This window comes from Choristoneura fumiferana, chromosome 16 (assembly GCF_025370935.1).
Source record: "Choristoneura fumiferana chromosome 16, NRCan_CFum_1, whole genome shotgun sequence".
NCBI classification, from domain to species: Eukaryota; Metazoa; Arthropoda; class Insecta; order Lepidoptera; family Tortricidae; genus Choristoneura; species Choristoneura fumiferana.
This window is the reverse complement of record NC_133487.1, coordinates 16,332,485-16,356,003: the sequence shown is the minus strand read 5'-3', so window position 1 is coordinate 16,356,003 and position 23,519 is coordinate 16,332,485. Positions and strand designations below refer to the sequence as shown.

The 23,519-nt window shown below is 35.9% G+C and overlaps 4 protein-coding genes across 5 annotated transcripts; 2 read left to right on the top strand and 2 right to left on the bottom strand.

Moving 5' to 3' along the window:
- The first annotated feature begins 8,024 nt into the window (after positions 1–8,024).
- Positions 8,025–9,442, top strand: Alg13 (Alg13 UDP-N-acetylglucosaminyltransferase subunit). Its single transcript, XM_074099279.1, has one exon. It carries the CDS (start codon positions 8,108–8,110, stop codon positions 8,615–8,617), a length of 510 nt encoding a protein of 169 aa, XP_073955380.1. The 5' UTR covers positions 8,025–8,107; the 3' UTR covers positions 8,618–9,442.
- A 1,282-nt stretch (positions 9,443–10,724) lies between these two features.
- eca (transmembrane p24 trafficking protein eclair) lies at positions 10,725–13,230 on the bottom strand. The gene is made up of 4 exons (XM_074099277.1): positions 13,007–13,230; positions 12,676–12,899; positions 12,009–12,152; positions 10,725–10,907 (listed from the first exon to the last, which is right to left on the bottom strand). The coding sequence occupies exons 1-4, from the start codon at positions 13,140–13,142 to the stop codon at positions 10,758–10,760; spliced, it is 654 nt and encodes a 217-aa protein (XP_073955378.1). The 5' UTR covers positions 13,143–13,230; the 3' UTR covers positions 10,725–10,757.
- A 399-nt stretch (positions 13,231–13,629) lies between these two features.
- On the top strand, positions 13,630–18,192 carry Ddrgk1 (DDRGK domain containing 1). Of its 2 annotated transcripts, none has more exons than XM_074099276.1 (6): positions 13,630–13,918; positions 14,018–14,107; positions 14,930–15,042; positions 15,451–15,582; positions 16,711–16,884; positions 17,555–18,192. In XM_074099276.1, the coding sequence occupies exons 1-6, from the start codon at positions 13,825–13,827 to the stop codon at positions 17,816–17,818; spliced, it is 867 nt and encodes a 288-aa protein (XP_073955377.1). In that variant the 5' UTR covers positions 13,630–13,824; the 3' UTR covers positions 17,819–18,192. The 2 variants fall into 2 exon arrangements, with proteins under 2 accessions (XP_073955377.1, XP_073955376.1); XM_074099275.1 differs by having other exon boundaries at positions 13,631–13,918; positions 14,015–14,107.
- Nup107 (nuclear pore complex protein Nup107) lies at positions 18,155–20,843 on the bottom strand. Its single transcript, XM_074099274.1, has one exon. The coding sequence runs from the start codon at positions 20,712–20,714 to the stop codon at positions 18,189–18,191; it is 2,526 nt and encodes an 841-aa protein (XP_073955375.1). The 5' UTR covers positions 20,715–20,843; the 3' UTR covers positions 18,155–18,188.
- Positions 20,844–23,519: the final 2,676 nt, after the last annotated feature.

Here is a 23,519-nt window from a genome sequence, read left to right as displayed (position 1 = left end):
ATGCTCGATATATGCTTTTTTTGGTAGACTCGAGCAAAAACCTTAAATACTCAAGTGACATGTTTTGGTCTAGGAGCGGTAGTATTAACAACAAGTCACTGTCAATTATATTTAAGGACCTAGCACATCATGTAAATGAGCTTACTTCGGAGAATACCAGTTTATCTATTTCACAGACCAAAAGCGTATTTGAGGATTTTCAGCTAGGTGTGCCGTTCAGTCCTTCAAATCCTGATAATGTTCACATAGTCAGTTCTTCTTTTTTAGAGAAAAGTCATTAAACAGTAAAAATACCGTTAAAAAAACGCATACAGAGTTAGGTTATTATTTTCAAAACTTGTGTGGCATTGCAAACAAGAAAGACGAATTGGAACTATATCTGAACAGTCTTCCTGATATAAAGCATTATGTTTGCATCTGTGAACACTTCCTGAATACGATTTCGGCGCCTCTCCTTAGAATAGAAGGTTACCAAATGGCAACGTTTAATATCCGGTCAAAAAGAAAAAGAGGCGGTTCACTAATTTTAGCTAAAATAAGCAGAAAGTATGTGGAGCTTTCGATATGTAAGAAATTGTATAAAGATGAATTTTTTGAAGTGTGTGGCATCAGGATTGTGATACGGATGTAAACTTAGTATGTTGTTATCGAAACCCGGTTGATGCCAATTTCGACAAATTCATGGACCATCTTGGTCAGCTTCTTGAGCACTTTTTTGACAGGAAGTGTCTCATTTGCGGTGATTTCAACATCAATTTGATGAGGATAGACAAAAAAGGTAGTGGATTTTCTATCGTTACTTGCATCCTATAACTTTAGGCCCTTATCGATACTGCTACTTTCATTCGGAATGACTCACAATCGTGCTTAGACAACATCTTGACTAATTTGCCTGATCCCTGGGTTACTTCTCCATAGTGGACCATAACGGACTCGCGGATGGTCATGCGGGACTTCTTGGAATTATAGCTGTGGAAAAGAAGGGGACATTAAAAAACGACAAAACTCTGGTGAAAGTAGTTAGAAGACTTGGTACTCTTGGAAAACAAAACTTTTTCCAAGAATTGTTAAGAGAGGAGTGGTTAAATATAGGAATAAACAATTTTATCAATAAACTTGAGAAGGTTTTCAAGAATAGTTTCAGGGAAAAAAAAATCAAACAGTCTGTGGGGATAGACTCCAAATTAAAATGGGTGACAAAGGGAATAAAAGTCTCGAGCAAAATGAAACGTTTCCTGGTGACCCACAGAGTATCTGGTCTTGATAATGAGGACTCAATTACAAGATATAAGAAGAAATATATGACCATTTATAAACGTGTAATAAGAAACGCGAAGAGACTGACGGTTCAGACTCAGATAGAAAATGCAAAGGACTCAAAGAAGGAAATATGGAAGATCGTACAAAAACATCGTAATAAGATTACAAAAACAGAAAGAAATAATCTGGTTTTAAAAATAGAACAGGAAAATGGAACCACAAAACTAGTGAATAATCCTGGGGACGTTTGTGCCATCCTCTTAGAAAATTTCACCAAAAAAAGGGGCACGATTGATAAATCAAACAGAGCTCTTTCACTGTTGCAGTCTCATGTTTCTAAAGTGCAGCATGATATGACTTTTGAACATGTAAGTCCGGTAGAAGTTAGCTTTATAGTAAGAAAGTTAAAACCTAAGACCTCGAGTGGATATGACGAGATTCCAATAACTATCATTAAAGAAAATATTGAAATACTCGCAGAACCATTGGCCTATCTCTTCAACGAGTGTATTGATTCAGGAATATTCCCGGACCAGTTCAAGATAGCGAAAGTCCTTCCAATACACAAGAAAGGTTCTGTACTAGATCCAAGAAACCAAAGACCCATCTCTCTTCTGCCAACAGTCTCAAAGATTCTGGAAAGAGTAATGAAGGACAGGTTGATGAAGCACCTTTATCAGCACAATATTTTGAGCCCGCGACAGTTTGGATATCAGAAGGGCAAAGGCACAAACGAGGCAATCACTACTCTTATTAGAGATATAACTATTCAAATGAACAATAGGAGAAAAGTCGCTGGCTTATTTCTGGACCTGAGCTCAGCTTTTGATACTGTCAACCATAATATCTTGCTGGCAAAACTAGAGCACTATGGGTTAGAGGCAAGGTGTTGTCTCTTTTTAGTTCGTATCTAAAAAACAGAAAACAATTTGTTCAAATTAAATGGGTACAAGATGGCGAGGAAAGTACACATAACTCTAAAATGACCCTTTTAGAAAAGGGAGTCCCACAGGGTTCCATATTAGGGCCTATTTTTTTTCATAATTTTTACAAATGATCTCATACCTTACATGGAAAACACTATTCCTGAGACTGAGCTCGTGGTTTTTGCGGATGACACGAATGCTATCATATCAGCAGAAACTTGTGAACTGTTAAATGATAAGGCTAATGACGCAATGAAGGCTTTTCACTCTTGGTTTGGTGTCAACGACCTTGAGTTGAACTGCAGTAAAACCAGTGTTTTAGTTTTCAAAACGACTTCGAGCAACAAGGATGTGCTGAGGGTTCTCTCAAATGATGTCACAATTGATCAGAAGGAAACAGTGAAATTTCTTGGTGTCCACATTGACTCAAGCCTAAATTGGAAATTTGAACTCTCGGAAATAGCAAATTCTGTAAGTTCTGCATGTTATGCCCTTCGCAGTCTTAGGGATGAGGCAAAATTGTCCCAACTCAAGATGGTCTATTACGCATTGGTGGAGTCTAGGTTGAGGTACAGTATAAAGTTCTGGGGAAACAGTTATAAATACAACATCAAAATGGCCTTTGTTTCTCAAAAAAGGGCTATTAGAACTATAGCTAGAATTCCTCAAAGAACATCCTGTAGGGAATATTTTTTGAAGTACGGGATCCTCACTGTTCCGTGTCTATACATACTTGTAGTTCTGACGGATTTAGTTAAGCACATAACAGACATAGAGACTCCTGAAGAAAGGCACAGGCGCTTGGCTACGAGGAGGAAGGACTTGCCACGTTCAATTAATACTAAACTTAAAATAGTTAAACACACTGCAGGCTACCAGGAGGTTTTTCTTTTTAACAAGTTGCCAGTTGGCCTTAAGTCACTAGTAGATGGACACATATTTAAGAACAAACTAAAAAAATTTTTGTTGGAGAAGTGTTTTTATTCTATTGAAGATTACTACAAATGTAACAATTCGACTTAATGGATGCCATTACAATTAGCCTGCTACATACCTGCGGACAATATTTCTTACGCATTCGTTTTTGTGCTACAGGTAATATTGCAAAATTTGTTTAAGAATGAATTAAATTGATTGATTGAAATTTTTCTTCTTATATATTAATATTAATTGTAATGACATTTTAGAAATTTTTGATTGACAATGTTATTATGTGTTCTATTGTTTTGTTTTGATTATGTTATTACTTATATGGGTTATGCATTTTTGTCTAGTACCCATTATGATTTCAAACACAATGTATATTGTTCTTGAATAAATAAATAAATAAAAAATAAATTACAGTCAGTTGGCAGTTTTGTTTTTGCATGTAAGTGTGCGGAACTGCTCTTGTGTGCACATTTCCCCCCGCAACAAACGCCAGAACTATTTTAAAGGTAATCTAATCTACCGCTAAGGCTAGCTCCCTTCCGGTAACAAGCCCGCGTTGCTCTAAGTCAGAATCACTTGCCCACCGTTAGGAGTAAAACGGTTTCCGATTTGAGCTACTATCTGAGTAGCTACCTATGTACACCTAGCTACTTACTACATATTAACAATCGTAATTTTTCAAGCAAAACTCAGGTAAGGTGCCTTTAGTTGTCAATCAGGGCAGTAATTGGGCGCAAGGACGGGTCGCTCTAAATGCCAAGGATTTCCCGACTTCTATAAAGTGTACACTTTAATAAATTAAAGTGATAGCAAAAGCGCACTTTTCTACATCATTGGATTTCAAAATGAAAGAATGTGAACCAAATTGCTCTTGTACTCTCGCTTGGTCGCACGTTAGGTAGCTGTACACTTTAAACAAGAAATTAAAGAAAAACTTCAAAAAACTGCACGTCCCTCGGGATATAAAAAAGGCTATGTTAATAATCAGAACACAATGAGGGCTATCCAGTGTAGCGTAAGATCTCCGAAATGTCAAATCTCATAGTTTTTGGGTGAGCTACGCGGGTTTATTTATAATTAGAATAATTTTGTGAATATTTTGCAATATCTGAAATTAATTATGGCAAATATGCGTTCCGGGGCAATAAATGTCTGTGTTTTTGAGACAGTTTTGTCTTTCGGAAACCTTAGTTCTCCCTTTTATCTAAACAAAACGGGGACTATGCAACACTGTGGCATGCTCGATATTTTTATGGTACGGTTTTAAGGTGTGTTAAATATGATTTTAATCTAAACTTTGTTTTCACGCCCGTAATAACAGACTTTGAAAGCCATACTTAAAAACCTCACGCAACAGTGCGCCATCTAGTGAGTGAAAAAACGATAGCCCTCATTATAACGGAATGTTTCGACACCTCCTAAGTATACTGGTACAAGTGCATAATCATAAATTTACAGGAGAGCTGTTCAAAGGTTCCAAAACCTGTAACTTTCTCATTTGATAATATAATTTTTCAAAATTTTGCATTGGTTCCAAAGAAAATATTTGCTTTCTACCTGTATTCATGGAATTTTGAAATTTCTTATAGTTTTTGAGAAAATTGCAGATACACTACTATACGCGTATTTTACATCTTGTAGTTGTGCGGTATACTGAGCTAACTACCACTTGCTCCAGTATACGGCGTAATGCGTAGATTACTGATCTAACGATATTTTTATATTGTATATGAATTTTTAGATGAAATACTTATATGGCTTGCAATGAACAATAAAACAGATGCTCTTTTACCTTCATCTATTGATTTATAAACGTTTTTAATCACTTGCATCAATATACGCTAACATTAGCATGCCATTTGTACCAATATACTGCTAGTAATGTTTTAAACGTGCTATACAAAATACAGAAATATACCTTTATAAAAAACCTCACTTGAAATATAAAATGGTTTTATTAAGAAAAGTAATTGTATTAAGTGCTTTAAATTAATGGAAGCACATTCAATGGATTCGTATTCCTGTTCAAATGTGTACTCGTATTTTATTGTGAAAGGTTCCTCATGTGATACATATATCGCATCGCACCCATTTGTATCCACATAACGGTTTAGCTTTTTGTGCCTCTTCAGGGTTCCGTACCCAAAGGGTATAAACGGAAACCCTACTACTTTATACTACTTCGCTGGCCATCCGTCTGTCACCAGGCTGTATCTCATGAACCATGATAGTTAGACAGTTGAAATTTTCACAGATTATGTATAACTGTAGTCGATATAATATATATACAACAAAAAATACATCAGAATAAATATTTAAGGGGCCCCCATACAACAAATGTTTTTTTTTTTGCAATTTTTTTGCTAATCCTAATGAAGTAGTATAGATGGTACGGAACCCTTCGTGCGCGAGTCTGATTGGCACTTTGCTTAAGACAAGCTTTGACATGAAATATTGAGTCAAAGTCAAAATATCTTTATTCAATTTAGATTGTAACAATCACTTATGAATGTCAAAAAATTTACCACCGGTTCGTAAAAACCTCTGTTGAGAAGAGTCTGGCAATAAACCTAGGTATATTTTGTAAACAGATTTACAATCATATTTTAGTGATATCTATACATCACAAGTATTTAACACAACTACATATTTAAAACAGTTCTCAATTCGCTATTTGGAGTAAGCACTCGCCAATGCGGATCGGAATTATTTCCAAATTTCCCTATCCATGATATAATCATTAATTTTAATAATACGCCTTATATATTAATGTCTTCTTGACAATAGATTAAAATTTTGTGTCTGTTTTTGAGTCTTGGGAAACTTCTATAACTTCATACGGTTTACCCGTATGAAGTTATAGAAGTTATATACATAGCCAGGTACCATTTCTTAGGTGTGTATAAAAAAATGTGTATAGGGTGTTATTAAAAACCTGTACTATACTTTAAACCACATTAGGGCTACTAATTACTAATATGATCCAAGTAGAAAAATACTGTGATTCGAAAAAAAAAGAGTTTTGTATGGAAGTGGAGTCGCAAGAAGACTTTCTAATTTCGATGTTTTCCCACTTATATCGTATTAGTAATCAGTAGCCCTAATATGGGTTACAGTATAGTACAGGATTTTTTTTATCAACCTGTAGGTATATTGAAATTTACTGTTCTCATTTTAATTAAAGCATGCATGCCTTCGCCTTCTTTTTGGGGATGCTCAACTACCAAAATGCAATGTAATATTGCAATGTTATATTTCTAGCACGAGTACATGTAGGTATAGCCGAGGAAACTGAATCACGTACTGGTACTGGGGTGGAACCGTTGTACTACCAATGTTATGTTGACATCCCATACATTTGCCAAAGAAATCATAGCGAAACAGATCACGAAAAGGTTTCACATTGGATTTAGTTTCCATGGCTGTCTATGAGAAATACGGCTATTGTGGTCTTGCCAAACCAAAACATGTTTTTTTTTATATATACTATCAAATTATGTGCTCGTAGAACAGTTTAAACGGTCCGCACGCAGCGACGGCTAGCGCGTACACTGAGGCAACTGCCAGTTACACTGGACTTCCCCGGCCCCGCGACAATATCGGTGCCGCGTATAGTGGTGCATGTCGGTTGCCTCAGTATACGTTGTACCGATTAGCAAAACGGTGTTAGATGCATTCATATACGTCACTTTATTTCCAAAACTAATAGGAATATCCGTCCAAATTTTTTGTGGTAGGTAAATAAGGAAATATTAATCACAAAAATGCAAAAAAACTAAAAATCAGAAATTTGTCACTTGTACCAGTATACGTAGGAGGTATCGTTGTTCTCGGGTCTTGGGGTGTTTAATATGTATTTAATTATGTATCTATATTATATTATATAATTATATTTATCCGTTGCTTAGTACCCATAACACAAGCTTTGCTAATCTTACTTTGGGCCTAGGTCAAATGGTGTGAATTGTCCCGTGATATTTATTTATTTATTTATAGTTGTGTAGTTTTCTAATGAATTAAAAGAATTTCTTTGCTCATCCGCGACCTAGCTAAGTTTATGCAAGATAATCAAAGTGCAATATATATTATTAATGTTGGCTAACTTTTAATCGAATATCAGTTAAAAGTCAACGTTTCCTATTTTTTAATTTCATCGAATATTCATTACATTACACATTAAAACAATTATTAGAACAACAGTACAAGGATTATTAATTAATTTTGAATGATGAAATTAAATTCGATAAATAGTTTGTCAACATTTTAAGGGGCACCCATTATTAATGAACAGGTAAATTTAGTATAGGATTAATAAAACACGCCTTAACAGTAAATAAATAAAAATTGAAGGTAGTTTTATATGACGATTAAAATTTATTAATATTTTGTGGGTATTTATGTTTGAGAAAAAATATAGGTGGGTGGGTACTTAGGGAGTTACAGTGACAAATGAAAACGTCTGTGGTAGGTATTTTGTTAGTCTTACATCTGGTAGCATGGTGTACGGTGGTGTTGCTCTGAAGATGAGCTCTGGTTGAGTTCGAAACTCGTCAGTGTAGTGTGGTGGTGGTGATAGATGGGTCTGTGTAATTTGTGTGTTCTTACAGTGTGGAGGTGGAGGAACTGCATGAACACACATTTCTTGCATAAACGTAGCTATCATCACGGGTGAGCAAAGTAATTGTTTCAGTTCATTAATATGACCCTCCACAAAGTAACGCCTGATTCAATAAACTTTTTATTATTAGATATAGATAGATTGCGCAATTTATTAAATAAGATCGTCTGAAATCCAAGTAAAATATAGACCTCTTTGCTCTAATCACATTTGTTGGTCGTTTTACACAAAAGCTGGAACGTACTGAAGCCAACAATACTGGCTGACTTGACATTGATTGACAATGACAAAACTTTTGAGGTTATAAATGTTGTTTGTTTACGTTTCCGCAGAATTATATTTTATTTAACATTTCAGTCCATAGAAAACGACCATGTGTTCAAATTATGCAAAAATTTTCGTCACAGTAGGCACCACAAGATTCGATGCCCTCTGTAGAACAATTACAAAAGTATCCATTCTCGAGACTTTAAAACTATTGGGATGCAAAGAAATTACCATGCAAATCGGTGCTAGTGATATAGAAACGGGAGAATACGTTAAATCTGGAATAATTTTACGTGTTTATAAATACAAGGACTCTCTAGAAAAAGATATCAGAGCGGCAGACTTAGTTATAAGCCACGCAGGGGCGGGTACTTGTCTAGAAGTCCTAGAGGCTAAGAAACCACTTCTTGTCGTTGTAAATGAAGACCTGATGGACAACCATCAGCTGGAATTGGCGGAACAGTTGCAAGTGGACGGCCACCTTTATTATTGCACTTGTGACACTATGGAGAGCACATTACAAGAGGTGGACTTTCAGCTCTTGAGTCCTCTTCCTAAACCTGATCCTTCCTTGTTTATCAAGTATTTAGATGATATTTTTAAGGTGGAATGCTAACTGAAATTAACTTTTTTTTTGGCAACAAGTTGCTTTGAGTTAGCAGCCACTACTGCCAATTACTCCTGGCAGCACTCTGTTCTAAGGCTAAGCTAATGAGCGTTTTAATAACGTTGGCATGTGTATGGCCTGAATAAAATGGCCAGGTTTTCTCTGTCTGTTATGTGCCATGCCCTCGGCTTTACCATGGGCCAGTTGTTTCTAAATAAATCTGTATACATAAAGCAGTGCTGCATTCCCTCTCTATTTATATGATATTGTTAATTTATTTATCATATTTTAAGGATATTAATAAAACCATTTGTTTTAAACCTGTTTTTTAATTAAAAAATACAGATCACTGACAAAAACCAATAAGCAATACAATATATTAATTTACTTGTATGTAAAACAGACAATATTTTATAAATTTAACTTATAATAGCATAATTAACATTTCACTACAGATTGTTAAACACATAATTGACATTATGACATGATCTAAAAATTGCTTTTACTATTTTTATCAAGATTCTTAAGATTAAAGATTTTTAAGATTTTTAGGAAAGCTTTTATGAATAGTAGTAAAGTATGGTTAGATTTGTGAACAGTTTCGAATTGTATAGCACACTTTACTTTCATTGTATACATACATTATTGCCATGTGTACAGAAAAAAAAAATCAGAGCTTAGTGTGATGAAATACACCTTTAGAGAAAATGTTTCAAAATAATGTTTTACATTCCCAAGCCTTTTTTGTTGTTCATACTTGATCAATAGACTAACATTCTGGCAATCACAACATAACTGTAGAATAGGAATGGAGCCAGATGTTTTTAAATCATTTGCAATGGGTAGTTGAATTTGAATGGCAATTAAATCATTAAGATTACTTTTTGGAGTCTTTTTGTATTTTTTATTTCAATTCCAAATTTTTGTTACTTTTACGGTCATTTAAAATCTATACATATATGAATGATGAGAACTAAAAACATAGATGGCACTGAAAAGAAAGCAAGTTGAAATCTTGGTGCATAAGAGAAATTCGTGTCTAGTCTCCTGTCCAGTGGTAGTGTAGGGGCATAGCACGCAGCACGGATTGCTGAGGACCTGGGTTTGATTCCCAGCGCTGGTCTATTATTCTGGTTTTTCTGTGCACCCATGTTTCAGCTTGTGTTTTTATGTGAATTAAATCATTAGTCTATTGATGTTCCTGCAACGAGGATCACATTATGATCATCATCATGAGACTCCTCAATAATTAACCCTTGTATTGGGAACAGCAGTGTTTGGTAAAAGATGAGCGGTTGACATTAGCTATTGTATCTTGGATTTGTTAAACTAAAAAGCGAGAAATTACAATTTTATAAAAAAAAAATTGTTTATTTAAACAAAAAAAAACCATGGCAAAAAAATTGTAGGTATATTAAAAAAATATATATGTGCTACCACACAAATAAATCCATCCACGTTTTTGCATTCTACTAATCAGTTAGAAGTCTATGCCAAGCCCAATAGATTTTTGTAGACTTTGTCAGTTTTTTTTTTTTTTATTGTTAATATTAATTTCTTAGTATTACAACCAGTCATCATAAACTTCTAGTCATTTTCATTTAAAATAACATGTGTCAAAACCTGGGTCTAACAGTGTTTGTAAGTTTTATAATATGGTTTGGATATCAAGGTTACACAGAGAAAAATAATAGAGAAAAGTGTTTTGGATAGAGATGGATATGAAGTTCAAGTACATTTTTTTTTTAATCACTAAATTAAATTTTCAACTGAATAATTTTTTTCTCCACCAAGCATTAAAGCTGTACTTGTATCTATAATTTTCATAACAATATACATATAGATATACAGTATTCAGTTGTCAAATAGCGTATTATAACTTAATTTTAAGGAGATACAAAGTAAATAAAAAAAAATCTCGACTGGTATTTGTAGCTTTCAACCTTGACGCTGGCAAAATTGTCCTATTGGACAGAAGCCATTTACGAAAAAAAAAAACCTAAGCATTTGTTCAAACAAACATGTAAGTCGATAAAACTGCCAAACTAATCTTTTCAATGACCAAACTAAAAGTTTATGATGCCAGTTTATTACAAACATTTAAAACCCACAACACTTAATTTTCAGGCATTTATTAAGTTAAATATGTTTACACTAGTTTTTTAGCCTCAAAGAAGCTCTTGAGATGCCTCATCTGCCAGTAGCCGATGGCGAGGAGCACCCCAGTCTGGAGGAGACTCCACCACAGGACACGCTGGTTGGTGCTCTCTGAAGTTTGCCTGAAGCGCTCCTCACGGTGCTGAAACATTACGGAGACCATTTTGACTGGACATTTTGTTGACTGCTTCGAAATGTTAACCATCTCATCTTCAATTATAATATGCAACCAAGACCAACCTGTAGTTGAACCTTATCTGTTCATTTGAAGTCAATTTTATTTACTACGGACAATGGGATTACTACATGGGTCTGCACCTGCAGCTCTTTGGATGTCAAGCTGCGGCTCTTTAGTTCCAAACTTTATCTATGCAAGTACTATTTATTGGTGGCAAGAAAAAGTTTTGTGGCTGTTTAAAACTTTGAAATTTTGTAAATTGTAATTTTTGACTTCATACTCAAAAGGTTGCCAACCCCTTGACTGACACTTCTATTGGCATTATTGTTTTGTGACATGCAATCATGAACTAAAAGAATTTCCTTGCTCACCCGCAACCTTACAATAGCTAAGCTTATGCAAAATATGTGTGTTCATGCAGTTCCTCCACCTCCACACTGTAAGAACACACACAAATCACACAAACCCATTTATCACCACCACCACCACACTACACTGACGCGTTTCGAACTCAACCAGAGCTCATCTTCAGAGTGTCACAACCTGCTTCAGTGTACACCATGCTACCATTTGCAATTGTTAGAGGATGGACCTCCGCAAAGTAACGCCTGATTCAATAAATTACATGCAATCATGTTATCAACTTTAGGGTGGTAGACTATATAGTTGGCTGATGGTACAAAAGCTTCATAACAAACCTCGCTGTACTGATGGAGAAATTACTAATTTACTGAATACCTCAGAACATTTTTTTTTCTTTGCTTCTTTGTGTTATTTGTTTCGTTCTTTGTTCAGAAGCTAGAGACATGTTGTTTATGAACTGGACAATTTATTAACATTGCAAATTAAATAATATAATATAGCCTTTCTGTTCCGAACTGGTTGTTTTCTATTTTTGTGTATGTTAAAAAATGTCCCTCAGTTTGGTGTGTCTTTTGACATAGGCCTCCTACATTGGACTCTGTCGACTGCAACTCTGGTCCAGTATGGTCCCAGGGTTAGGCGGAAATCATCTTCCTATCTTCTTATTGCAAATTAAATAAAAGCATGTAAAAATTAACTAACCCGTTGGTAGCTTTGCTCCTTAGTGATCTGGTGCACCTGGTCAAGGAGCTGACGGATTCGAAGCTGCAGCTCGGTCAGCTTGTCTTTCTGCGCCACATTGGCGTAGTCTACAGCATGCTCACCAACTTGGATGTCCAGGTGAACCTGCGTTGAGTGAAGACATTAAAGGGGCGTTGAGGTACCGGTGGATGCAGGTGACAAGTAAACAGCTTTCAACTGACGATAATGAGGTAGTGAGCATATGATGGCTGGTAAACAGCCTAGCTTTTAAATGTTTCATTATTTTTGTATTAATGGTAGGTTAAGAATTAAATGGTTCAATAGTATTTTTAAGTGATCAATCATGCATTAAATATTCTCTTAAAAAAGTATACATCGCAATAGTCCATTACAAGTTGAAACTGCTTTTGTTTATGGTTCCATGGAACTTACGTAATGTTTGAGCAACTGTATAAATAAATATTGTACCTCATGTTCACTTATTTTGCAATAGGGTTATTTTGATTTGTATTTTGCTTTTATCAAAATATTCCATTAAAAAGATCTACAATGGGCAGAAATAAATTCTAAATTAATTTACTAACTAGATTGACAGCCAAAACAATGGTAGTTTACAAATGTATTTTTTCTTTTCGTTTTTATTGAATGAGAATAAATAAATTTTTACCCTCAACTGTGATCCGCTGAACCAAGAAGTGCTGTTAGAGTACATGCAAATAACATGTTCTCCCGGAATGGAGGACGTAAACGACATCATGCCCTCTGACGAATAAACGCGAGAGAGAACCACGCCATCATTTGGGTCACGGACTTCCACGTGCATGCCAATTCCTGGCGACGATGGCATAAAACCACCTGACCGAGGGTCATACAATTCCACCTTGTAATTTACTGAAAAATCAGAAATTCAATTTAACAACAATATCCAAAAAGACTACAAAGACACTTAGCTCAAGTTCAAGAGCTGAAGGAATAATCTCAAGAGAAATATGCGTTACCAATAACGGTGGTGTCATCCGGTATTTCTTCAATAAAACATTTTCGCTCCCCTTCCGCTATGTGAAAATATAGCGCAGAAGCCGCGTCAAGTATAAGGAAGAACGCAAAGACCGAAGAAACTTTAAATAACTCCATATTTTCGACCTTTTGATAAATCGGCGAGTGTCGGAAAAAATGACACACGTCACCCAAACTCCAAACACGAAACGAAACGTCAACACGTGAAAACGTTCGGGTTTACGCCCTTGCTCTGTCAGCACTGCGAATTTTCACCTCTCCATTAGCAAAGTGCATTTTATTTAACGCTTTACAAAAGGTTTCATGGTTGGCAGGGCTGGAGATCAATAAGACAGATCAAAATTAGAATTAGAATCAAAATGAGTGTGATATGTTTTTCTGACTAACTAAAAATATGAATCAGACTTGAGGCCGTATGCTTATTTTACCCATCCCGGCTGTACTTAAAAAAATTGATTGACAGTTTACTTCTGCAGGGCTACTACGAAATTCGAAAGGTCGAAGTTCGTATCGCACCGTCCCTCTCACTCTCGTATTAAATAATATAAGCGTTAGCGAGACGGTACGATACGAACTTCGATTTTCAAGTTTCGTAATAGCCCTGCTGACGTAGAACTATTTACGTGTTTTGTCGAAACGAAAAGATATTATCGTTCATACATAGTTTCGTAAATAGTTGCATACGTGCCTAATAAAGCGATGTAATGTGTACCTGAAAATTTAAATTCTCTTCTCACAAAGCCATAGTTACAGTTAAATATTTATAGCAACCTAGAATTATTCACGAAAATCCAATACAATGGATCCGTTCATAATCGCTGCTATTTTAAGTGCTATAGTCATTGTTGTTCTATCTATTACTTTCCTACGAGTATTCCAAGTGAAACCTCAAAGTAAGTTAACAGTATCCAGTCTATATAGTTCCATAATTCTGGTATTTCCTTTATTTTCCTATTAATAACCTTTCACCCTTATTTCTTTTGGTATAGCAGCTGGGGGCGCGAGGCCAGTCCCCCAACGAGATGGGGGCCCCGGCAGAGTGCAGGCTGTCAGAAACCAAAGAGCACGGATGAGAGCTAATGGTAACTTTAATAAAGATAAAAAAAAAAACATTTCACTAACTATTATGTTTACTCAATATTTGGAACTGGTATGGTTTGAACTGGTACTGGATCTTCTGGACAGGGTCAGAGGAAACATTGGGCACCAATTGTCACAATGTTAAGCAACAGATGATGAAGGAGAATAATAGTAAAGACTGAAGTACATGTTCAAAGATGTTTTTTTAAAAGGTAAGACAGAAGGCACCTGTGACAATGCATACAAAAGAAACTTAATATAAAAACTACTAAATTTGGACATTGTAAAATAAGATAAAATTGTTATAAATGTTGTAGGACTTACAATTGTGCATTCAAGGTTCCTTAGAGGGTTAAGTAAAACGATTCAATTGTAAGATAAAACTGGTTATAAAAAGCACTGGCTGAACTGTGAGAACCATTTATTTATCAGCATGAATAGGTATAATGTCTTAATAGTATGGCTGCTGAGCTGAGTTTCAGTATATGTATAAAGTACTCTGTGGAGCTGAGAATGAATGTTGACGAAAACAAAGTGCTGAATAGGAAAGTACCTTGAAAGTACAGTGTATATTCGAAAATTGAAATATTGAATTGAGTTTTTAAACAAACCCAAACATGAATTTGAGGAAGAGGTTGAAAAACAACAAGGCTTGATAATCCTTGTTACAGGTAGGTAAGGACTGTTTTTTTTGGTGATACTTATTAGTGTCCTTCTGAAGAGTGATCTCTCTTGTAAGTTTTTTTGAATTGCTTAACCCTAAATACAGAAGGAATTCAAGAATTTTAAAAAATCTGGATATTATGATAAAAAAACTGTTGCAGCCCGCAACCAAGCAGCCTTCGAAGAAGAGGAACCTGGTGTAGCCGAGGAAGCCGATGAGGAGGGTGGTCAGGATGCCCAGAAGATAGACTTTGATGACAAGATGGGCGCTAAGGTAAGATACAATTCTGCGCACACCACATTTATTTCACACGCGTTTGAAACAATACAAAATGTGAGTCAGACACAGTTTGTAGAACTTTTCAACAGAGCCATCTTAGAGCGTGCCGGGGCCCTAGGGCAGCAAAGAATGTGGGCCCCATTGAAAAATATCAATGTAATTTCTTTTAAAAAGTATAAATCTTTTCAGCGCATGGGCCCCATTCAATAGGTAGCAGTTAGCTGTTATTGATTAGTTTCATCAAATTGTGAAATGGAACTTTATGGTATGCCTTATGCGGATCCCTGGGTTCCGCGAAACACACTTTAAGAATGGCTGATCTGCAATAATGTAAACAAAATCCTGTGTCTGTGCCTATATACTACGACATACCTACTACAATAATTATATTATTTAATGCAGAAACGTGCAAAGCTGGAAGCGAAAATGGAGAAGAAAAAAGCCAGAGAAGCCGAAGAACAGATGCGAGAGATGAAGAAGAAAAAAAATGAAGAACTTGAGGAAGAAAGGAAGAAAGCAGAGGAGAAACTAGAGGTTAACATTTCGTTAAATCTTTTTCATCACACTTGCTCGTAAACAGTGTCGTAACATGCAGGCTACCTTGGTTGCAACCCCCTAAATAAAACCCTCAACCTTTTTGTTCTTGTTTATGTCATTGCGCGTACAAATTTTCTTGTCATGAAGCCCAAGGTCGCATGCCCGTACTAATACTGCTGCGCGCGCTGCTACTGAGGAGCTGCGCGCGCACGTCAGGCGCATGCTGCGGAGGGGGGGGGAGGGCGGCGGGGAGCTGGCGTTGCCAAGAGCGCAGTCAGCGGTATCAGCAATTTTTGTAAAAATATCAGTTTTTCTTTTACAAATATACAATTTTACTCGCAAATGTGATGAAAAACATTGTGTGTCGCACGGGCGGTACTAGAATTACGAACATCGGCTCATTAAAGCCTAATAGACCCTCGTTCGTAATTCCTTATTTACCGCCCTTAAGACACAATATACTATTACATGTTGCAAAAAAAAACTTGCATTCAAGCAACCTTATCACTACTTGTCAGTTCATAGAAAACTGTCATTTTATTTTTTGTCATTACTAGGAATTTTTGAATAATTCACAATTTTAATAGGTCCTGACTCTTGAATCACTATTCTATTACTGCACAGAATTCAAGACTAAGAGACTTGTTTTTGGATTCCTTATCTGAAGGGTGACAGATGAATCCCTATTACTGTTGCGTCGCATCACTGTCCATCTGTCTGGCACAGAGCTATATCTCGAGAACCGTATTAGATAAGCACCTGAAATTTACCCATATTGTGTATTTCTATTGCACTATCTATAGTACCAAATAATAAAATTAAAACAAATTAAAAATGAAGGGGAGTCCAGTCCACCGTTAATTAGTGAAAGTAAGGTTTTTTTCTATTAATTGTCAGCCCAAACTAGTTTTAACCATACATATAAGTAAGTTATATGATTTTTCGTACTCGCCTTTTAAAGCTCCTTATTTTTTATCTCACTTCACTCAATGGAACTGAGAAAAAATTTCATCGCATATAATTCACGATTTACATTTTAGATATAACCAATTTTTATATAGGTAGGTAATCCAGTAGCACTCGAGTTATCGAGACGAATCTAATGATGCATACTATGTGACTTAGGAGGAAGAACGTAAGCGCGAAGAGGCCGCCCGAAAGGCCGAGGAGGAGCGCAAGAAACGTGAGCAGGAGGAGTATGAGGCCCTCCGGGCCGCCTTCACCGTCGAGGGGGAGGGCTTCGACGAAGAAGAACAGGAGGGAGACTCGCTGCTTAAAGACTTTGTTGACTATATTAAGGTATCTACAGGATTAATACTATTTATGTGGGAATGCAGGTGGATTTGTGGATGAATGATTTGATGGAAACAAGCAGATGGAATGACTGAAGAGTTCTGTGGAGTGAATGGGACAAGCGAGTGAGTTAGAGAGTGAGTTACGATCGGATAAACCTAGGCGCTAGATGTTTTTTCCGTTTCATTTGCTATTATAACGTGTTCTATATAAAAAATATAATACTTTTTTTTTAATTGAGAAAAGTTCTTTTCTTTCGCACGATCCCACGTTAATATTGTTTTAAACTTGCGATTTTCTTCTGATAGTAATGATCATACTATTACTAAGTTTCCTACTGCTTTAGTGAAGTTATAGTTTAGGGACTACTAGCGCCATTTAGTGAGCAACTATAGAAACTCTAACATCCTACATCATGCCATTGCAGTTTCTCAATTCGGGCGCATATATATGTCGGCGGCCGATCGTAAAATCCGCCAGATCACTCAGCCATTTCGGACTTTGGGCCTCAGGCCTCATGTGCGTGGAGAGAGATTTCTCTATTATAGCCTTTCTCCGCAACAGTATTACATTTTGATAGTACGAAAATGACAGGAATAAACGTCCGTTTCCAAGTACGCTGCTTATCATATTTTAAGTTTGTAGATTAGATATTAACAATTCACTTGTTTTTCAGGCACAAAAGGTTGTGTTACTTGAAGATCTTGCTGCTCACTTCAAGCTTAAGACTCAGGCAGCTATCGACAGGATAACAGACCTACAAGCGTCAGGAGAACTTACAGGAGTCATCGATGACCGAGGGAAGTTCATATTCATCTCACAGAAAGAGCTGGAAGATGTAGCCAAATTTATCAAACAGAGAGGCAGAGTATCCATTACAGAGTTGGCAGAATCCAGTAATGACTTAATTAATTTAAATCCTGTCCAGTTATCTGCTTAGGTTTTGGGAATGTTTTTTTTTATGTATGACAGGAGCTACTGATGTACCTACTCGGAATCAGTCACTTTCACCACTCTTTCCATTATGCGGTATAGGGTTACGTTAGAAAGAGATAGTCAATGCGATCGCTCGCAAGCGCCTGAACGTTAGACAATATGGCCTCAGAATTAAGTTAAGATACAATCAACAAATACATGCTTGCAACTTAGATACATCAGTAGCTATTGTTAGTGATGAATTTCATAAACTGTTAATTAATATTCTTAAAAAACATGTCAAACAATTAGGCCGAGAACAAATAATTATTGTACAAATAGGGCACAGTAAAACAACATGGTTGAAAGAAATATTTATTAAAAGTGTAAGCAAATTAATCAGCATTTATTTTATAGCCAAACATATCCCTATCTTTCTCTAACAGCAGAAGGGAGGAATCCCTGATCCTATCCAGAACTTCCATAAGCTTATCCTTAGTGAATACTTTGTAAAGACACCTGTTCTCTCCTGCAATCAGGTTGCTTAACTTCACAGCTTCTTTGTGACCTTCAACATCATTACCACTTTGAAGAAGCTTCAGAATAAGAATGGTAGCCTCTGGAATACAAAGGCGTCTTAAAGTCTCCAACTGCTTTGCTCGTTCATTCTGTTCATCCTCACTGAAATTTTGAGATGTGGAGCTGTCAAATTCGTCTTGGAGCCAGCCCCCAGGGAACAATAAAACATTGTATAACAAACTTTTCGTATGGCGTAATTGGTGAAGGACTGCATTCAGCCAACGTGCTTTCTGCTGCTCCACCTGAGCACATTTCTGCTCATGGTGCACTTTGTCAGCAAATGATGCATCTGAGGGCAGTGGATCAACATCTTTTGGCTGTCCACTGATGAAATGTCTATACCAAGTAGCAAAGCCTTCCAGGGCTTCAAGATACGCTTTTAGGCACAAATGTTCTCTCAACTCGGAGGAGTTTGGTGGTACAGTCTTCATTAATGAAGGAAGCAGCTGATTGACATTTACAATGCAGGCAGAAGCCGCATCAGTATTTCCAATAAAAATGAATGTGCGTATCATAGCATTGCTCAGCCACAGAGCTTCCACAACTTGGTTTGGAACCAAAGACAGCCATTCAAGGGAAGATAACGCTTTTGTAATCAATGTCTTGTCCTTTTCAATAGCAGTTGATTGATTAAATATCAAATCAATGTTGCCATAGCCTTGGTGGATTTCCGATATGGCTCTCTTCACAGCCATTCTTGCTGATGCTGCTACGTCAATTCCAGCTGATTCACCAGCTTTGACAACTCCCTGCCTGTTATCACTCTTAATAATTTGATTCATCAGTTCAGCAAATAAAACAACTTGGCTATCTTGTGGCACAGTGGAGGTATAGTAAGCTATGAGTTCTGGGCGGTCCACTGCTCCAAATCTTGTTCTTTCAATCAGTTGAGAGACATATTTTTCCAAAATTTTGTCACCGATGTCATGTTGTGGATCTTTGCCCATTTGTCTCAGAACAAGAATGAGGTGAGCTAAGAATCTAATAAACTGCTCATCACCAGTTTCTAGCCACTGCAAGGAATCTTGCATGATTGCTCTGACATAGCCCAGCATCAGGTGCTTCTGACAGGTTTGGTAGGGTGTTTCCTTTTTGCCATCCATTAGGGCATTGACAGCACTAAATACTTCTTGGAGAGGGGTCTCTTCAACTTTAAGTTCTGACTTGATCAGCTCCAGGACATCAGGCTCGGTGGTATTGGCATCAACAGTGGCATGGTGTTCATGGAGAAATCTGTCTACTCTGGCTTCAATCTGCACTCTCAGATGAGCCCAGAGCAGATCCTCCCAATTTCCCTGGCATGCAGCAATTGTGCTTGGTAAATGGCCACAGAGTACTCCCATAGTAGCTCTGTAATATACATTCTCAGAGATGTTTGTTGCAATACCTAGAGCGCACCATTTCCACAGGTCTCGTGATGGATTACCAGAAATCTCTAGCTGACTGCTGGGGTCTTCTCTAGGCAGGTAGTGTAGTAGCCGCCAGCCCTGCAGGGCGGCACCACGCCACGCCTGACCTGCACTAATGCAGAGAGAGACAGCATCTTTGAACTTACCACACCTGACCTCAGTGAAGACTCTCTTGCACAAATCACTGTCATCTTTCTGATCATCAGAATGAATAGTTTTCTTCTGACGTCTGGGTGCATCTGGATCTATACAAGTAACCATGTCTTTAGCCTTTTCTTTATTAAACAAGCTAGATCCGATGAGCAGGTGGTGAAGTGTGTTGCTCCAGTGGACATTGTTAGCAATGACAGGAGCTATATTAGCAGAAGCTTCATCCTGGTATGCTGCTGAAGCTTCCAGCCAATCTACCAACAGCTGCAACAATCGTAGCTCAGAGTCACTTAGGAACAGAGCGCCAACTAATTCTTGCTGTGACAACATAACCTCTTTCAACAAGCTTTCTATAGATTCTGGATGTTCCTCGATAGAATCAGAGTACAGACAATGTAAGAGATTCCAGGTGTTAGCCTCTTCACCCAACCAATAGTTGTGTACGTTGTATCTACACCAAGGCTCAACTTTTTCCAACGACTCCCGGCATTTCTGAGCTAACCTTGCCATTGTATTCAAAACATCACTGCGGTGGCTCGTGTGTATTATTTCAAAGAACGCCTCATTCAAATCATCACCAGGGTTTCCGGGATTGATCAGCACTGAAGATTCATCAAGTACTTGTCTCAAACTTGTATCATTAAGCGTTTTAAACAGTGAAGTATCGTTAAGAATGGGCGACATGTTTAGCGAATCATCTCGCTGCAGTAATTGCCGTGTACGTCTGTTCATAAGCGGCGTGTGTTGTGTGGAATGAAACTGGAGAGATCTGTCGAAACTCATGGCTATTGTTTACGATAATTTAATTAAATATATACTAGATGTAAATAACAAATAAACGGAATTCTTGCTCATCCCGCGCGGAATCACTTTTTGACACTTTTGACAGTTCAATTCAATTTTTTTGTGTCAAGTCGAGTTGTCCATAGTTTCAAACCACGGAATCGAGTCATTTAATCCAAATGTGTACATAAAAAAAGAGTCCTCACTAAAAAATTATAATAGTTTTTAACAAAGATAAGTAACCAAATAATCAGTAAACTAAATTATTTAGTTAATATCCAGGGATTTCTTGGGTTTACGATTTATATCTGTGACAAAATCTCTTTCAATTCAATCCTGTCTTTTTCATCCTTCCCTTCCCCTCCTGTCTTCACCTTCACCCCCTTTCCCTCGTTGTCGTTGCTTGCGAAGGTAAGGTGTTAGACTTAAAGATATAAATAAATATATTTTTATTAATAATTGCTTACCAAGTTTACATTATTCATTAAGAATACTTTGTAAAATAGCATATAGTATTTTCCTGAAACCTAAGATTGTTCACTTATAAACTTATGGCATGTTTTTAAACTTGCAAAGCTTACTTTCTGTATTGCCTTAATAATTTGTTTCTGAGAAAAAGTATGGAAAACGTAACGATTATATAAATTCAACATTATTATACTTACCACATGAATCTATTTTTAAAATATTTCTTCCAAAATCAACATCTGTTGAATTAGCAACTTACCTTTTTTATTGCAAGTACTTACAGTTTTCTTACTTAGCAATATAAATTCTAAACTACAAGAAATTTACCGAACTATACTCTAAAATTTACATCATATAGGTACACAGGAATTTTTAATGTTTAAATTTTGTGTTTATATGGGTACTATCCAGCCACTTCTACCATAAAATTATTATTCTGAAATTAAATCAAAGAATGAAATAAATTTGTATCTGACACCTGCTGACATAAAAGTACAATGAACAACATTTATTTTTGAGTCTTCTTTACGTTAGTTTCATATTTAGTCCACTGATAAAAAGTAGTAAATACTTCATGAATTGGATAAATTTTTGGTACTCCAACTTATTTGCAGCGCTGGGGAGGTACTTAAGTACCTATTTAATACTCATGCTGGATCCCATAAATGCTTTGAGTATTTATCTAGATAAATACTCAAAGATTTCTAGCTATATACTCAAAGACCGTTAAAGCATTTTGAGCAGGATGGTTAATTTTCTTCTAACTGTTCTATAAAATTCCCAGTCATTAATATCTATGATTTCTTGGAGATTTGTACCAAGTTAGGAATGAAAATTAAATATAATTATCTTTGAAATCTAAACACCTAATTTTGTGATTCACGGTGTGCTCTAAATAATAAATATAACGTAAATGTAACATAGTTATTTAAGTAATAAATTGAAAAATAGTAGCTAAGTTGGTATTCAATACTGCAGATTCAAATAAATAAAAGAAATTGTAACAAATTATTATTGTGCCAAATCAAAATCATAAAATATGTCTGTGTTCCTTCATTGCCTTTGCACCAAAACCTCCTCCTTCATCAAGGTTTAGAATTCAAGATATAGATTTAGACCAATTATTTAAAAATACTTAGATTATTTGAATTATTATCTTTTCAAAAAATACTTATGACCTATTGTTTACAATAACAACTTGTTGAACCCATTCAAAAGTAAATCATGCCAATTTCCAAAAAAAAACTATTAATTAGCCTTTATGTTGCTAAATTTGTCTGAAAATAGGTGCGTAAATGAAACAGGAAAATAATAACTAGTTTTTGCCTATTAACAGAATGGATGTTGATTGTACTTATCTCTCTTGTTTTAATCTCAGGTTGTTTCTAGATGCTCCTGTATTTAGTGCCATAAATAGTAGGACTATCAGTGCATACTTTCAAGAGAAGAGAATAGTATGTTTGTTTTTAAACTTTGTGTCATCATTGACAACTCTTCTGTCAATCATTTTGTGTGTGTCAATATAGCTGAATTGTACAGTTTTGTTAGAAGTTCATTTCACCAGTTTGTAATTAAATAGTGAGTCTTTAACTATTCTTTTTGTCTGTTGTCTCTTATTTAGGAATAGAGGAACAATGGAGAATTCAAGATTATTATCACATTTTGAAGACAAGACTTTGAAATGTTCATGCTGTACCTTACAGGTAAGAATATTTATCTTCTATTGCATTTGTGGATATAATAATGTATTGGTTTCTTCTGTGACAATAACAAACTATCTTTCTTTCGGATTATTATTATAATGCTTGGCATTCATTGATTGTTGCTGAACTCATTTGACCAACTACCTATGTTTAGTAGATATTGTAATATTTTATATTATTGTGGTTATGGCATATTAGTCTTTTAAACTAGTATTTGGATTTGATCATGGTTGCAAAATAAACAATTACCCAAAAATCTAACATCAAAAATTCTACTCTGGTAGGTATTCAAGCACTCAAGGATTGAAAAAATAATTAGAGGAGAGGACTTAATCAATATTACTTTCTATAACTTTCAGATTTTTTTGTATTTATAATACAAGACAATGAATGGGTAAATGAGGTACCTAGTTAGGTATTGTTTTTAAAATTCTGAAGATTAGCTCAATCATTGATTCCAAAAAGTATTTTAATAAGTATCAGGCTTTGGTTGATTTGGTAAGCAATTCAATTTTTCATATGGCTGTGATTAAAGATGATCAATCCAATGAAAACCTATAAAAAGGACCTGTTACACAAGCAACTAAAAGCGAATATTATATTATTGATTTAAAGATATATATGTGAAGGGCAA